The 18,175-nt window shown below is 42.1% G+C and overlaps 1 protein-coding gene and 1 long non-coding RNA gene across 10 annotated transcripts in view; one reads left to right on the top strand and one right to left on the bottom strand.

The window, feature by feature from the left end:
* The window catches only part of LOC133368998 (uncharacterized), a 33,156-nt gene extending 21,664 nt beyond the window's left edge, over positions 1–11,492 (bottom strand). For 2 of the 4 annotated variants that reach the window (XR_009758803.1, XR_009758802.1), the window contains exons 1-2: positions 11,315–11,492; positions 10,927–11,022 (exon numbers count right to left, since the gene is read on the bottom strand). This is a non-coding gene — a long non-coding RNA (uncharacterized LOC133368998). The remainder of the gene's footprint in view (positions 1–10,926; positions 11,023–11,314) is intronic. The other 2 variants (XR_009758805.1, XR_009758804.1) reach the window with 1 other exon arrangement.
* LOC133368967 (cytidine monophosphate-N-acetylneuraminic acid hydroxylase-like) overlaps positions 1–13,327 on the top strand; it is a 149,707-nt gene extending 136,380 nt beyond the window's left edge. For 5 of the 6 annotated variants that reach the window (XM_061593741.1, XM_061593723.1, XM_061593713.1 and 2 more), the window contains 2 exons: positions 5,941–6,056; positions 12,360–13,324. In XM_061593741.1, coding sequence (XP_061449725.1) covers positions 5,941–6,056; positions 12,360–12,447 — 204 coding nt within the window. In that variant the 3' untranslated portion in view covers positions 12,448–13,324. Of the gene's footprint in view, positions 1–5,940; positions 6,057–12,359 lie in introns of all 6 variants that reach the window. The other variant, XM_061593732.1, reaches the window with a different exon arrangement.
* The last annotated feature ends 4,848 nt before the right edge of the window (positions 13,328–18,175 follow it).

The raw sequence follows: 18,175 nt of genomic DNA, 5'->3' as shown, positions 1-18,175 counted from the left end.
CTTCTTTTCTGTGTTACTACTGTTTCTACAGAGGATCTAAGCTAGAAAATTATATTTCTCTTATTATTCATCCTAGAAATCTGTGTCAAATTTATTTTTATTAATTTCAAAGCCTTTTAATTGGTCAATGTCATATGATGATGAAGACAGCCTTTTGTGTTTCAAACTGGAGGTTATGCTCTATTTCTATTTAGGGTGCATTAACAGTTGAAACTGCAGTTTGATGTAAAATCAGACTGATTACAATATGTTGCTACTTAAGCAATAACTCTAGCTGTTGGAAAAACAATCTTGGCCTGGCCAGGATGCATGTTTTCACCCTGCTATGCTTAAACTACTCTGCTTAAGGAAAGGTGGGCATGGTCAATTAAAAACATAGAGCACACCTAGAATTTTGCTAGAATATATTTCACCTCCCACTGTTTTATCTTGTGCAAACTGAGACAACTCCTCATGTCCATTGGAGACTATTCTGCAGAATAGTCAGTGCCATTATTCCACAATTGTTTTTGGATTTTTTTTACTGTAAATTTGCAAAGTGTTGCTGTACTTCACATATTCACAGAAACAGAAGCAAAAGAAAACGATATACTGTAGGAAACTTCACTAAAGTTGCAAAGTAAATCAAACATAATTAAAGTGACTGTCTGAATGATATCAACTGTTTTAATATAGTTGCTTCCTCCCTGCTAAAACAAGATCAGCACAGCACATGTCTTGTTTCTGTTATTTGGGCTGATTGCAGGTGTTGCCACCGCTCACCATATGCTCAGAGGCACATGTTACCAAATTCTTCCAAGCTACAAAGGAAGTGGATTGAACTGTGAAAGACCAACCCAAACAAATTTGTAGGGCAGTACAATATCTCAGAGAGGAGGTCAGGTCTATAGCTGCCCAATTTCCCTGCTTTTCAAAGTTTGATAGAAATATCTGTGGCCTATAGGTACATTCTTAAATCGCAATGTTTTTTGCCTATTAGTTAATTTCTCTGCTTTTTAATCTGGGAGGTGAGAAATGGGATCCTGTGCAACTTTGCTGAGAATGGATTGATCATTTGCACGCTTATTGAGTTCAATGGGATTTACTGTCTTGCAATCATGCTTAGGATAGATGAAACTGACCACAGGGGATGGGGAGGGGAGGAGGGGAATGGGAGCAGGCAGGAGGGAGAGGAGGGCAGGTTTGATTATTTGCATGTTTATTGAGTTCAGTGGAATTTACTCCCATGCAATCATGCTTAGGATAGGTAAAACTGACCATGGGGAGGGAGGCCTGGAGTGGGCAGGGGAGGAGGAAAAAGGAAGAGGGGAGGGGAGGAAGAAGGGAGGTATAGGGAGAAGAGAGGGGAAGGAGGGGAAAGGCAGCTCTGATCATTTGTAATCATGGCTAGGATAGGTGAAGCTGACCATGGGGGAGGAGGGGGAAGGGAGAGTATAGGGAAAGAGGAAGGGGGAAGAGGGGAGCAGGAGGAGGAGGGGGAAAGGGGTATTGGAAGGGGAGGGAGGAAGGGTGAAGAAAGGGGGGAAGGGGCAAAAGGGAGGTGATGGGAGGGAGATGGAGGAGGGGAGGGCAGGCCTGATCATTTGCATGCTTATTGAGTTCAGTGGGATATATTCCCGTGCAATCATGCTTAGGATAGGTAAAACTGATCATGGGGGAGGGAGAAGGGGAGGGCAGAGGGGAGGGGATATGAGGGAGGAGGAGGGGAGGTCAGGTTTGATCATTTGCATGCTTATTGAGTTCAGTGGGATTTACTCTTGCGCAATCATGCTTAGGATGGGTGAAACTGACCTGGGGGAGGGGCAGGGAAGAGAGGGGAGGAAGGGGAGGGGAGGAGATTGGATGGGTGGGCACTGGCAGAGGCGAAGCCCCTTTCCTTTGCAAAAGGAAAATATTGTGAACAGTATCATTCTTTTTCAGGGTTTCCCCCACCTTTTTATTCTACAGCAGGCACATGCAGCTTCCCACCCAAATTTAATCCAAAGCTGTCCCTGGCCACATCCTCACCAGACCTTTATTTCACTTTAAACAGGCATGTCTTCTCGCAAAGAATAATGGGAAGTGTAATTATTGAAGGGTGTAGAGAGTTGCTAGGAGATGCCCTGTTTCCCTCACAGAGCTTCAGTCAGAGCAGCATACTGTTCAACCACTCAGGCCACTGGAGCTCTGTCAGTGGAATAGGAGTCTCCTCTCAGCACCCTTCACAAACTACACTTCCCAGGATTCTGTGGGGGAAGCCATGACTGTCTCAAGTGAAATCAAAGTCTGGTGTGGGTGTGGCCCCCTGATTAGGCAAGCCCAGCAACTGGGAGTCTGGCTTTTAGAACACTGACAGTTGGTTCTTACTGAGCATGCCTGACACTATCATTCAGTTCAATGCAAAATTTCTTAAATTAATTAAATATCAGCCAGGCATTTTTTTAACTTTTAAACCACAGAAGATGAAGGTCAGAGTATTGGGTAAGGTCAGTAATAGGATTACAGGTACTCTGTGAACATGGCTGATTTTTAATGAATTCCAACAAATTAGGAGAACTCTGACAGAAAAAAGTCCAAAAGGGCTGTAGGTTTTCTCTCTCTCTTTTTACATTTTGAACTCCCAATTCTCTCTGACTGTTTTGTGTATCACCATGAAAATTTAGAGGGTTGTTAAGCAAGCATTTCTGAGTTCCGGACTATAGGTTTTGTAAAGTTTTGTTTTGAAATGAGCTTATGGGAAGCATCAGAATGGCATGGGGGGTATTTTCAATTTAACATTGCGGAATGTGAAAAATCCACGCTGACTGTAGTATACAGCCACTCTTGTGGCTGTATAATAAGAACCATCCCCAGGGACACTGTATTAGTTACTGGAAGAGGCATGAGCAAAGGCTAAGATAAAAAGGCAAAAAGGAGGACACAGACAATGTAGAAAGAATGGGGAAAGGCAGGGAAACAGAGGACATGAGACTAGGCTTTCTGAAAATATGACAATTAAAAAGTCTCCGCCCAGCCCATTAAGAGTCCTACTTGTAGCTCTAGCTAACCCCACACAAAATGGGGACTTCACAAGAAGGTTTCTTACTTTGGTTAAGGAAATATATTTGTAATTATGAAACATAACAACTACAGTTTGGTCTTTCTTTATTTACAGCCAGCACTTAGAAAGGTTTAGCAGGACGAACATATGGACAGTAACAACTGAATATTGGCGGTTGGAAAGGAACAGAATCCTGCTGTTTTCCTCTTGGCTGTATCACTAAGAGAGAAAAACAGTCAAGTCTATTTATATTTAATATGAGCAAATATTGAGTTCACACCAGAACAGAAAAGCAGAATTAGATTCTAACTGCATTCACACATAATGCTAAGCCATACTTTGTTTTAACCATGGCTTGTTCAGCAAGCCATGAGTTGTCTCACAGATGAACAAATAAGCCATGACTTCAAAGCTTGGTTTTCATCCCTGTTGTAGCCGCGTGCTTAGTAGTTTGACAAGCATCTGGGGTGATTAAGCAACACCATGATTAAGCAACATTGTTGGGTTCAGACATTACACCAAACCATAGTTAGAGCATGCCATGGTTCATAACCCAACAGCAAACTATGGTTTCCCATAATGGTTTGTTGTCAGAATATAACCCATGGTTAGTCTGCTGGGTTGGAGTTGCATATCTAAACAAACTATAGTTAAGCTAAATAAGCCATGGCTCAGTGATATGTGTTAATCAGGCCAATATGGCTATTTCATGGCCATCTTCCAGAATAGAAGGATTGCCTGGCATCCAAAGAATCACACAGCTAGTTTTGTGTGCCAAGGGGCTTTTTGAACTTGTGCTTCTTAAACAGCAGTGTCCCCAGCACCACCACTCCCTGGCAAATTGTCTTTAAAATTGAGGAGACTTTCAAAACCTGTTTATGATAAGAGGGTCTCCTGTTTCAAGAAAGAAGAGAAGGCTAAAGTTGGTATTTGGATTCTGGCTAGTGCTTAACTATATATTTATTTTATTTATTTATTTTATTTTATTTATATACCGCCCTAAGCCCAAAGGCTCTCTGGGCGGTGTACAAAAAGATAAAAAACAAGCAATATATAAATACAATAGATACAATAAATCAAGAAAACAAAACAAACAAACAATAAAAGAACCAAACAACATCCAAAAATACAAATAATGATGAAAATACCATTAAAACACACATTAAAATGCCTGGGAGTATAAAAAGGTTTTCACCTGGCGCCAAAAAGATAGTAGCGTCGGCGCCAGGCGCACCTCATCGGGGAAGCTGTTCCACAGTTCGGGGGCCACCACAGAAAAGGCCCTGGTTCTAGTCACCACCCTCCAAGCTTCTCGATGGGATGGCACTCAGAGGAGGGCCTTAGATGTTGAGCGCAGTGTCCGGGTAGGTTCATATTGGGAGAGGCGGTCCACCAGGTATTGCGGTCCCATGCCGTGTAGGGCTTTATAGGTCAAAACCAGCACTTTGAATCTAGCCCGGAAACAAATAGGAAGCCAGTGCAGACGGGCCAGAACAGGTGTTATATGAGCGGACCTTCTGGTCTGCGTCAGCAATCTGGCCGCTGCATTCTGGACTAGTTGTAGTTTCCGAACAGTCTTCAAGGGCAGCCCAACGTAGAGCGCATTGCAGTAGTCCAGTCTAGAAGTTACAAGAGCATGAACAACTGAGGCGAGGTCGTCACTGTCCAGATAGGGACGTAGCTGGGCTACCAGGCGAAGATGGTAGAAAGCATTCCGTGCCACCAAGGCCACCTGGGCCTCAAGTGACAAGGAAGGATCAAAAAGAACCCCCAAGCTACGCACCTGTTCCTTCAAGGGGAGTGTAACCCCATCAAGAACAGGATGAACATCCTCCATCTGGGCAGAGAAGGCACTCACCAACAGCGTCTCGGTCTTGTCTGGATTGAGCTTCAGTCTGTTAGCTCCCATCCAGTCCATTATCGTGGCCAGGCAGCGGTTTAGCACATTAACAGCCTCACCTGAAGAGGATGAAAAGGAGAAATAGAGCTGCGTGTCATCAGTGTACTGATGGCAACACACCCCAAAACTCCTGATGAACGCATCCAGCGGCTTCATGTAGATGTTGAAAAGCATGGGGGACAGTACCGATCCCTGCGGGACTCCACAATGGAGAGTCCAGGGCATCGAGCAGTGTTCCCCAAGCACTACCTTCTGGTGGCGACCCACCAAGTAGGAGCGGAGCCACTGCCAAGCAGTACCCCCAACTCCCAACTCCGTGAGTCTTCCCAGAAGGATACCATGGTCGATGGTATCAAAAGCAGCTGAGAGATCAAGGAGAATCAACAGAGTCACACTCCCCCTGTCCCTCTCCCGACAAAGGTCATCATACAGGGCGACCAAGGCTGTTTCGGTGCCAAAACCGGGCCTGAAACCGGATTGAAATGGATCAAGATAATCAGTGTCATCCAAGAGCCCCTGGAGCTGGCCGGCAACCACCCGTTCTAGCACCTTGCCCAGGAATGGAACATTCGCCACAGGTCTATAATTGTTCAGGTTATCTGGGTCCAAAGAGGGTTTCTTCAGGAGCGGTCTCACAACCGCCTCTTTTAGGCAGTCAGGGACCACTCCCTCTCTCAGAGAGGCGTTTATTATCTCCTTGGCCCAGCCAGCGGTTCCGGTCCTGCCAGCTTTCACCAGCCAAGAGGGGCAAGGGTCCAGCACAGATGTGGTCGCCCGCACCAGTCCAAGGATCTTGTCAACATCCTCAAGCTGTACAGACTGAAACTCATCCAATAAACAAGGACAAGACCGTGTTCTGGATGCTTCATTAGATCCCACTGCCATAATATTGGAGTCTAAGTCCCGGCGAATGCATGCAATCTTATCCTGGAAGTGCCTCGCGAACTCATCACATATGAAAAATAATTGATGCTAGATTTTAGTTAACTTGTATATGTGGTTGCTTTGTGTTTCACTGCAGATAAAAGCCAGAGTTAGCGTTATGAGGCATGTGGTGAAACAAGGATTACTCTGGGATGATTTGTATATAGGATTCCAAACCAGGCTACAACGTGACCCTGACATATATCATCATCAGTAAGTTCATTTATTTCTGTTGTTGCCAGTCATCATATTCAGTCACAAGTTCTTTCGAAAATACTCCTTGAAAGCATACATCTAGGTGCAAATAATTAAGCTGGTATCAACTGGCATAGCCCCAATGATTACAGTATTCCCAGTGGTGGCTGGTGCCCACTAGACCAGATAGGGCTGCTATGGGAGTGTGGCCAGTGAGGTCATGGGGGAGTGGACAAGTTTTGGTTTTCTCCCCATCCTCCTCCCTTGCAAACATAGTATGGATACTTAAGCATTCCAGTTTTGCATACTAGCACCTAACTAAACTGTAAAGAGTCTTCTTTGGTTCAGAAGGGATTCCGGCTGCTGTCACAGCAGTATCATGGATAATAGTTATTGCCTAAAGATCTCCAGAGTTTCTTTTTATAAAAATAAAACCAATCGTGTAAACTGTAAGTTCCTGTCACTCAGAGAAAAACATATGGTAGGTGGGGAAAAACAAGAAGCCAAAATGTTAGAGAAAGGAGTCTTTCACACCATATGATCAGGTCTGAACACTGTAGCAGGATGTTCCATAAGTTTCTCCAGTATTCCACAGTATCCAGACGTTCACACAAAGTATATTTAAGTCTCTTGGTTTTTTTAAAAGCAGGGATTTGCTTAACTCAAAATTGCTTCTCCTTTTTTTTGAATTTACTCTAATTTACAAAAAGTTACATTTACATGGAGAAGATAAATAACAAAAATAGCTTCCAATACCTAAAGTCACAAACAAATTCTACATCTATTGTACCAAAATCCCTTGTATCTCAGGCTGACATTACACTATCTAATAACAACTTAGGCTTTCTCTATATTACATACATCATTAACATCAGAATGAAAGATCTCAGTCTGATATAATGCTCACAGAAAGGCATAGATCGATCTAATGATTATACAGAAGATCCAGGCTAGTAAAATAAATAATATAAAGACTATTATAATTTGTGTTAAATTAATCTAGCCTAGTCCTTTTTCTTCTGTCTCTCAAATAAAGTCTTACATTTGGATTTTATGAAGATTATGCCATCCACTTATGCTGTTGGAGGAGACCTATTATTTTGACTGTAATTTGTGTATCTACTAAAATCAGACCAAACTGGAAGAAATCCATCTTTAGTTTTTAGACCATTTGCTAATCTTCTTTTGTCCATTAATTTTCCTAAAAGAACTATCTTCCAAACTTGGGAATACCATGCATTTAAATTAATTCCTTTAAGATCTTTCCATGCCCTTGCAATACCGTTCTGACAGCTAACAGAAAGTGACAGATTAAATCTTTGTTTATGCTTTGGTTTTGTGCTGTGTATACATTGACTAATGCCAGTTGTGGGTCCATTACTGTTTTGTTGTGTTATTTTATGGATCTCTGAGAAGACTTCTGTCCAGAAGATTTGTACCTGTAGACAAAACCACCACATATGGATGTATAACCCTATTTCACCATATCCCCTCCAACAAAGATTAGAACTAGCTTGATGAATATGTGGTCGTTTTTGAGGGGTCATGTACCACCTATGGATCAATTGCAGGTTTAAACTTCTAGTCTGGGCAAAGATGGTTTTGAATGGAGGTCCTGTCCATAGTTTAATGGCGGTCCTGTCCACACTGTGTCTTCAGTCGCACAACCCAAATCCCATTCCCACATGCCTTTCATGTTCTATGTAGTGCCAGCATCAATATCTGATAAGATTTTATGTAACATGGATATCTGTTCTTCATTATCCACCCTATTAGAGATCAAATTGTGTTCCCACTCAGATAGTGTCCTCAGTGCTGAGAGTTTAACATCCTCCTTGTTTAAAAAGGATGAAAGCTGTCTCCATTGTAGCCAAGACAAAGAAATATCCTGCAGAGCTGTTCTAAGTTCAAGCTGTTCTATGGGTCAAGAGCCAAAATTGCCAAAGGAGTGTTAGAATTTTTACATTAATAATGTTAAGACATTTACGAATAGGGTCAGATATCTGGCACTGAGGGACAAAACCTGCTTGATCAGGGTGAATGTAGGAACATATTTGTTGTTGTTGTATGCCTTCAAGTTGATTACAACTTATGGCGACCCTATGAATTAGCGACCTCCAATAGCATCTATTATAAACCACCCTGTTCAGGTCTGTGGCTTCTTTTTAAAGCTTTAATTGATTAACCAGCACTGAGGTGAACAATTTATAATCCTGATTCAGTAACGATATTGTCCTATAGCTTTCCACCTTAGCCGGGTTTTTAAATGGCTTAGGTATAACCACCATACGACAGTGTCTCCGGAAGGGGATCTCCATTCAGAATATCATTATGTAAGTTTTGCAATTCTGGGGCTAAAATTTCCTTAAATTGTTTATAAAATAAACCCAGGCCCAGGAGATTTATTATTTTTGAGATTTTTAATTCTGTCTGTTATTTCTGCTAATGATATGGGGCGATTCAAAATTTGTCTAACATCTGCATCCAGCTTTGGGAGGCCCACTGCTTCTAAGTATTGTTTAATATGGCCCAGGTCTGGATTAGAAGAAGAATAAAGTGATGTATATTATCTCACAAACTCTGATCTGAATGGATTTTGAAATATTATCAGTTTGGAGGTAAAGTCTCAACATTGCTGGCTAGCAGGCTGTAGAAACACAAACAGAAGTCTAAAATAGTATCTGTTACAAGGGCTGATGGCTCCAAGGTGTCAAAATTCTCCTTTTGATAGCCACATTTGCACAGGTTCAACCTCTCCACTCAAAGTGAGATTGGGGCTGGAAGTGTGTAACAACCTCACACATGCCCTGCTAATTAGATTACCAATGCCAGGATATCTGTGTTATCAACTACTCTCCTGGTCTCTTCTGCCCCAGCCTTCATAATGAAAGACACAGCTTTGGGTTCAGAAAGAAAATAAACATCTGGTCTTCTTCAAAGTACTCCTAAGCTTTTTCTTTTAATTAAAACAATTAAAATAAGTTCTTGCTCTTATCTCTATGCGGATTAATTATCAAACCCATTTCAGATTTTCCAGTACTTTAAATGAATAAAAATGGATTAAGAAAAGGTCCACTCTAACCCAGTCCATTTTTGGGGCAGTTTGCCATCAAGAAGAATCTTCTCTCCCTTCCCAACTCCCTAAAACAAATAGAGCCCAGTCCAGCCTATGAAGAAATCAAACCTGCTTTTACAGTAGTTTACCACCACTCCTTCACTGATATATCTAGATATACCTAAGCATGCCCAGAACCAATACAGGCATACCCCCCTTAACGTTGCTTCACTTAAAGTTGCTTCGCTATAACGTACATGCTCCATACATCCCCATACCCCGCTTAACGTTCGTGTGCTTCGCAATAATGTACACTTTATTGGCATGATGCCACTGCCATCTAGTGGTGATTGCGTGCAGTACAAGTGAAGACAATTGCTTCACCAAAAGTATATTCTCCGGTCCCATGGCGAACGTTAAAGCGGGGTATGCCTATATGTGATTCTGACATAGGCTAAGACTACCAAGTGCTCTGTTCCTGAAGCAGTCTAAACTCCTCCCTAGTTTGCTATAGTGGGTATGTTAGATGGGCCTCATAACAACAGATGGAGTGGGAGCCTTTTAAGAGAGCTGACAAGCAGGAAGACCAAAGGGAGGGACCTCTTTGCCACAGCAACACTTTAGGATTATGATTGGCTGAGTATTGCAGACAGCTGATTGGCCAGAGAACAAGAAGCTGATTGGCCAGAGAACAGTAGATTGACATAAATGTTTGCAGAGCTTCTCTTAGTTCAGATAGAAGTATAAAATATGTGTGGCACAAGAAAGAGTGTGTTGCTTTGAGATTTTGGGGAGAGGGGATTAAAAAAATTACTTGGGAGGGCTGTGCCCCGGTAGCCCCAATTGACCAGCCTCCACTGAGTATTCAGTGCCTCTGCCTAAGAAATGGATTCTATTGTGACTAAAAGCCCATGTTGCATCAGTTGACTTTATCCTTTATAACAGTTATCTGTACACGAAATATAGAGAAGAAGCTGTGACTTTATTATATCATCTCTAGTCTGAAATTCCATGGATGTTTGTGCTTTTTTAAGCAATGGGAGGAGTAGAAATGTTCAAAGCAAGATCATTTTTAAAGTGAGACTGAGCAACTATCACATGATCTAGAAAGCATGTTACTTAAGCATATATTTATCTATTCTGTCTCTTTCTGCAACCAATAATTACACAATCTAATTAGATTTACTTCTAATTAACACACCTGGGTCTATATAAACTGCATACCAGTATTTCTGAAAGCCTCATAGATCACTGTTGTCTTCACATAAGACATACAAATACTAAAGAAAAAGTCTTGAGAATTACATTCTATTTATCTTGATAAATACAAAGGTCTCTTGGGGTCATTAGACATTAGACAAATATTGGGGTCATTAGACATTTGTAAACTTCATCTGTCAATGTATTGTTCTTTTTGTATCAAATTTTGATTTGAGAACTGCCCAGAGCTGCCAGGTCTTGACCATGGGAGCAGTGGCATCACTAGGAGGGTGCGGGGGGTGCAGACCGGACCGGGTGACACCATCCGAGGGGGTGACACCCAGAGCCGCCCCGCCCCTAGGCACTGGGAAGCGGGGCAGTTGCAGGGACCCAGAGAAGCAGCAGCAGCAACGACGAAGGGCACGTCAGAGAGGGGGAGAGAGATAAGTGACCCCCTGCCCCCAGCCAATAAGCCATGAGGGCCCGCCCCCAGAGGAGAGGCAGTCTGCGGGGCCAGTCAGCTGCGCCCTCCCATTTTACGTTCGGCCTCCCTTCCCTCCCCCTGCGAGGCTGGCGTCCACGCCCCCTCCTGGTTGCCTGGTGAAGCCTGAGGCCTGGCTGGGGCCTGCTCACCACTTGCCGCCTGCTGAGATGCTGCACGGCTTCAAGGCCGGAGACCTCATCTTCGCCAAGATGAAGGGATACCCGCACTGGCCTGCCCGGGTAGGTCTGTGTGAGAGAGATTAAAAGAGTGGGGGGGCAGGGAGGGAGGGAGAAAGAACACTCCTTGTCTCCTGGCACCACACCCCTCTCTCCCTCCCGCACTGGGTGACACCAACTCTAGTGACGCCACTGCTTGGGAGCCTTGGGTTTGTGCGTGGCTGCCTGGTGTGGTGAGCTGTGGAGCCTCTGCAAAGGCAGTTCATTATGCTCAGGCCTTCGACTGACCCCATCCACCCAGGTAGGCTATTGGATCCTCCTCGACAGGAAGGAATTTTAGAGGGCTTCCTGTTCTACTTACGTCTTGCTTCAGCAACAAATGCTCCCTGAATTCTTGCCTGTTTCACTGTCCTTTGATCCTATCTTGCTCTTTAGTCCTGTCTCTTGTCTTGCTTCTTGCTCCTAGTTTGTCTTTTGGCTTTGACTTAATTCTTCAGTCCCAACTACGGTTCTTGTCTCATGTTAGACTATCCACAGCTCAGCCTTGACAGCAGTTATCTTAAAGTGACCAAAGTATCTACCATCTGTAAACAAAAGTCAGTGCAAATATTGTTCTGAATTAGTTGCTTTCCGTTTTGCCTACTGCTCTGTGTAACCTGAAGCTTGCATATTTTTGCTGCAATAAAACATACTGTCTTATGAATTTTGTATTCCTGTTTCAGTCCCTGTGATTATCCTCAGTTCACACATGCTAAAATCCCTCCAATAGCTGTGGTTATTGTGACTATATGAAGAAAGTAACATATGTACTGACAGGACCATGCAGCTTCTTGGTGGTGATCTGCACAAGGATAAGATGTAAAAAACCCCAATAACCAAAGTGCCCCTATGCTGACACATTGCTACTGAGAAGCTGTAAGGTCTCATAATCTCATGTGTTACTAGCTCACCATGGAACCAGGCTTTGGAAGCTGCCATATACTGAGCCACACCATTGTTTCACTGAGTTCAGGATCAGCTACACTGTACAGGAGAAGTAGCCAACATAGTGACTCCAGTTGTTGTGGGACTGCAACTCCCTTCATCCTCAACTAGCATGGCCAATGGGCAGGGATTATGGGAATTTTGGTGCAGTAACATTTGGAGAGCACTATGTTGGCCAGCCTGCTATATAGTAATTGGCACCAGTTCTCCAGGGTGTTTGGAGATGATAGGGGCTGAACCTGGGACCTTTGGCATGTAAAGCAGGTGCTCATCCCCTGAGGTACAGCCCTCCCCCAAGTTCATGTGGGGTCCTCAAGCCTGTCGTCTGGGACATAGTAAATAAGTTAACCCAAGTTTCATGTAGCTACTGTCCTTCTATGAATAACTCTATTTTTATTTTTATTTTTCTTACATTTTTAAAGGTTTTGGAATCATTTCCAAATAAAACTTCCTCTGACACCTCCTGACTGGAAGTCTTTCTTGGCACGATGCAAAAAGAATCTGAATTAAGAGGAAATCACTATGCAGTCAACAGAGTTGATGATAAGTGCCTGCCTACTAAAGCTTAATCCCTTCTATATCCTATGAGAAAGTGAAATGAATATACTGCCACAGTTACTGAATAATTGTTTCCCTATGCTACTTTGACTTTCCTACAAAAATAATAATAGGATACACATACACTTTTCAGTCATTGGCTTTTTCTAGTACTGCCTAGAAGTATGGGTTTGCATTATTATAAACTATTTAATTGATTTATTTGATTTTGTGATTATAAAATTGTTTTGTTTGTTACCAAGATAAACTCTGGTCATGGGGTGATTAAATAAAAGGAATAAATAAATAAGTTTATTTCTAGTAGGGAGATGGCCAGTTCTGGGTGGGGTTGCACTCCTCTGGAAAGAGCAGGTGTGTAACCTGGGGTTATTCCTTAATCGATCAATGGCACTTGAGGCCCAAATGGCCTTGGTGGCTAGGAGTGTCTGTTTCCAGCTACAGCCGATATGCCAGCTATGGCTCTTCCTGAACAGAGGTAGCTTGGCCACAGTGATCCACGCTCTGGTAACTCCCAGACTGGACTAGTGCAATGTTTTCTATGTGGGGCTGCCCTTGAATACAATTCAGAAGCCGCATCTGGTGCAGAATACAGCATCTAGGCTTCTGGTGAGTGTTTCTGGCTAGACTTGGATATTGTATCTCTAAAAGAGAAGGAAACTATCCCATCAGGATGCAAAGGTTTTTAAATCAGTGTTCATTTTTCCTTGAGGAGTTGAGAATAGACACCAATAATTCCATTTTACTCTTTCTATAATTTGTATACTTCAACCATCATAATCCAAAATACTCTGCTCATGTATGTGCTGAATGTGTATCAATTAATATGGCTTCTTATTTCTTTTATTTTGATTGTGAGAACCTATTGATATGAACAGCTGAAAATATTTAATAAAAGTAATGTTTTAAAATACCCAAGATTTTAGTTTTTAAAATGATGACATGTATCTTGTTCAGTTTGCCTTTCCTGCCATTTTCTGAAATAATGTTGTTTTCTGAATATTTAAGTACAAGGTCTTTGGGGGGGAATGTAAGCCAAAATGAGCAGTTAGGAAGGGTGAGGGTAATTGTAATTATTTATATTATTTGCCAGGAGGGAGAGGGAGTTTTGTTTCATGTTTTCTGTGTTATTGGTTATGAAAAATCAGTAAAATAATAAGTTGCTAAAAAAGGTATACAATTGTAGACAATAATGATTTTCAAACTGGAATGGAAGTACATTGCATTCTTCTGAAAAGGAAGTTCTCAGAGTTAGTTGAATTCTCCAGAGTCTTTGAAATCATAATAGTTGTTATTCCAATTAAAACACTTCCCCAAATGAGAAGATTATAACAGAGCGTCTAGGTGGCACATTTTATTTATATATCTCTCTCTCTCACACGCACGCACGCATGCACGCACACACGCACGAGTCAGCTAATTGAATCCAACCAAGCTGTTCACCACTACTCAGCTGCTGGGATAATTGAAGTAACATACTAAGAATGATTGCTCATTCATAAATTTCCAGATATGCAAGCATATAGAAATAAAGGTTGATAGGGTACTTGTGATTACATTCTTTATAAAGCCAAGCTCAGCATGATTCAGATAATGGGTACCCCTTTGATTTTGTAAAAAGACTTGAGTCATTATGCATTGTTGTGCATAATGTGGCAATGACGCAAACTCCCCCTGGCCATTCTGTCATTTCCTAAAATCCTGAGACACTTTATTTAATTTACTTGCCTTGTTTGACATTAAACCTCATAGAAGTCATTCTGAAGTAACTAATTATGAATCTTATTTTAAGCTGAAAAGTCCACCCTGTGTAATTAACTTTAATGGGTGCATTTGGTATTGGCCACTGAATGCAAGTGTGGATTTAATGGACCATCCTTGAGAACTGGTCAAGATGCTTTGTGGCTGTTATGGAGAGGACATTCTAGAGATATTTTACAATTAATAATACATTACAGATGGGCTCTATCCTCTCTTGCATGCTATTTAATATCTATATGAAGCCACTGGGGACAATCATCAGGAGATTTGGGCTGCAGTGTCACCAATATGCGGATGACACTCAGCTCTATCTCTCGTTTAAATCTTCACCAGAGTCTGCTGTGGAGACCATGTCCAAGTGCCTGGAATCCGTGAGTGGATGGATGGGAAGGAACAGGCTGAAGTTGAATCCTGATAAGACTGAGGTGCTACTCGTGGGAGACAAGGGAAGGTTGGGAGATGTTGACCTGGTGTTCGATGGGGTGAAATTGCCCCTGAAGGACCAGGTCCGCAGCCTTGGGGTTGTTCTTGATTCCAAGCTGTCCATGGAGGCTCAGATTTCGGCAGTGAGCCGGGCAGCTTGGTATCAATTGCACCTCATTCGTAGACTGCAGCCCTACCTTCCTGCTCATCAGCTCCCACTGGTGGTACATGCCCTGGTCACCTCTCGGTTGGATTACTGTAATGCGCTCTACGTGGGGTTACCCTTGAAAACAGTCCGGAAATTACAACTTATACAGAATGCTGCGGCTCGACTGCTTACAAACTGTCGCCGCCGGGAACACATCACCCCAGTGTTGTTCGACCTACACTGGCTTCCAGTTATTTTCCGGGCCCAATTCAAGGTGTTGGTATTAACCTTTAAATCCCTATACGGTCTCGGCCCAGTTTATCTGATGGAGCACCTCCAGCACCACCAACCATGCCGCCCAACAAGATCAGCCACACAGGACCTTCTCTCAATCCCGCCAACTAAAACAGCTAGGTTGGCGGGGACAAGAGAGAGGGCATTTTCAGTGGTGGCCCCCACTCTCTGGAACTCCCTCCCATATGACCTTCGACATGCCCCTTCCCTGAATGTATTCCGCCAAGCTTTGAAGACCTGGCTCTTCAGACAGGCCTTTGGGACTTACGGGGAGGGTTAAATTTTTACGACGAATAGCCTACTACTCTGTACTGGAACTGTTTTATTGTTATATTGTATTTTATGATGTATTTTATTATGATGTAATGTATTGTTGTTAAATTGTACGTCGCCTAGAGTGGCCATTGGCCAGATAGGCGACCCACAAATTAAATTATTATTATTATTATTATTACTGTTTTGGCAAAACCCGACAGTAGTTAATTGCTCTTTTGAAAAGTAAATGTCATCAGAATGTAATTGGGATAGATAGACACAGGGAATTTTAAGATAGCCTCCTTGCTTGGACACATTCTTCTGGTTTATAAAAAACATTGTGGTGAAATGGTTAGAGTGTTGGAACTACGACCTGGGTAGACTAGGGTTCAAATCTTCCCTCATCCATGAAGCACACTTGGTGACTTTGTTATAACAATGACAACAATAATGTTTTCTGCATTGTCCCAGTGTTCCAAGATTCAACTGCTCCTTAGATGAAAAAATGGCCCAGATTATCCTGCAAAAGAAAATATACAAGGGGTAAAAATCAAGGTTTGTTCTCTCAACAATTTCAGCATGTGGCAACCACAAGAACAATCTAGCACATGCAGACTTCAAGCCCACAGTGTCTTTGCTTCAAATCAACAGTGAATCCCTAATGATGTTTTTAATAACATCACATCAAGAAGTTCAACATGGAAATGTTGTGTTGATGTTATATTTTACAAAGCGTAGAGTTTGGCCAGTAGGTGGCACAAGAGCAGCGCTGTAGGAAGCTCCATAAAGAGCATGTCATTTGAGATTTGAGTAACTGGGTTTGTGTATGGCAAGATAGCATAGATTTTTAAGAATATGTGTTTAAAGCCTGCTACATAATGCACAAATAATTAGTCCATTATATTGGGCAGGGCACACTTGGATAGGTCCAGAGCTCCAGGATTTTAGCATTCACTGCCATTCTACAAGAGACTAAAGGAGATTTCCATAAGACGTGGCCATGCATCTACCATGACACAATGTTGGGTGCTTCTATGTGGCAGCAACAATAGTGTTTTTCCTCTTACAGCATGATCCTCAAACTTTTTTCTCCACAGACCACTTGAAAATTGCTGAGGGTGTTGGCAGACCTCTTAATGATTTTTCTGCCTGTTGTAGCAATTGTAATGCACTGTGCTGAATGCTTGTATGATTTTAATTGCATTTTAATTGCTTCTTTTATTTCTTATATTGTATGTTATTGAATTACAATTTGCATTCCATAGAATTCAATTAAAGTACAATTAAAAATCAATATGGAAGGAAGCTCATGGACCACAGTTTGAAAACCCGTCTTACACTATACTAGCGTACTAGCCCTGTTGAGTGCGAATTGTATATTTTCTAGCACCGAGCACATTTCAAGTTTTCAAAGTTTTTTGCACATATTTTCTCAACCTTCTCTTCATAGGATGTCAGAGGTACCACCAGAGCCTACAGGAAGCTCATTCCCTCATCCCTCCCACCTATGTGTGAACCCCTGTGGTTCTGTGAAGGACAGGTATTTTCCACATACCCAGGAGTGCTTTTGTTTATAGTTATCAATAAAGAACAGTTCCCTGTGAGCTCGCTTCCATTTGTTGATAGAACTGGGGAGGGGAAGAGAACCTAAGATCTCTTCCAACTCACTGATATTGAGCTCTCCCTTGTAGTTGCCTCCACCTCCTTTTGTGGGGGAGGATCGCTAGCACTCCCCCCTTTATTTTGAAGAAGGAGCTTTCCCAGGTAAACAGGAGGCTTCCACAAAGGCCTATGCTCCTCTATTGCAGCAATTACCTACTTATCCTGTTACTGAATGTCTGAGGGAGATGGAAACATTCAGATGATGGAGAATGGAGGTTTTCAGGTAGGGTGGCTGTATGAAAAAGAAGATGGGGCTCTTGCATCTTTAATAGTTATGCAGAAGAGGGAATACCAGCACAGATTGCTTGCATGACATTCCCACTTCCATGCAACTATCAAAGGTGCAGGAACCCTGTCCTCTTTTGCATTTGACTACCATGCATTCAGTGGAAGTGGACAAGGGGTATCTTTGTATAGATTTATTATTTCAGACTGACATATTGGAAGTTTCATTGAGGGTTTAATTAAGGGACCATCTATTGTGATTTGAGATGGTAGACAGAAAGGTAGATAAGAAAGTAGGGTTTTTTGTTAGCTACTTTGAACAATTTTGGGGGAATGTGGAGTTGAAATATTTAAATAAATAAAGGTGTGTGTACAAGGTGAGAACTTTGGCCCTACAAACCTGTCAGGGTCATGGAATTTGTAGCATAAGCATGTCTTGGCACATTCTGGGTGTTAAATGCATGCTCAGGAGTAATAGGGAATAAGGGATGTGCAAGTCTTAGGCTGCAATTCTGTACCCAATTAACTGAGAGTAGGGATGGAAAGATCTATCAGTTTACATTCTCTCAGTTTCTCCTTTTTCCAATCTTAAATTCATTTCTCCACATTTTGCAGTGATTTGAGTGAACATTTTAGTTCAAATTCCACCCAATTAAACACATTTTCATATGCAGTTTTGACTAATGTAAACATTTTTGCAAGCAATTTTCCCTACTATTTGTGTATGCTCTTTTCACTAATATAATGCATTTTAGATTGTTATTTTCACTAATAATTCAGTTTGAAAACATTGCTTGGTTGGAGAACTACATCACAGAATTTGGATAAGTGCAAATTTCAAAGGATAGCTGTGTTTCAGTTTGCATATTTCAGAAAGTGAAAATTTGATAGATTCAACTTTAAATGTGAACTGAA

The sequence above is a fragment of the Rhineura floridana genome, chromosome 1 (assembly GCF_030035675.1).
Source record: "Rhineura floridana isolate rRhiFlo1 chromosome 1, rRhiFlo1.hap2, whole genome shotgun sequence".
In the NCBI taxonomy this organism is placed as follows: Eukaryota; Metazoa; Chordata; class Lepidosauria; order Squamata; family Rhineuridae; genus Rhineura; species Rhineura floridana.
The sequence above is the reverse complement of the archived record's forward strand: the minus strand, read 5'-3'. Positions and strand labels throughout refer to the sequence as shown.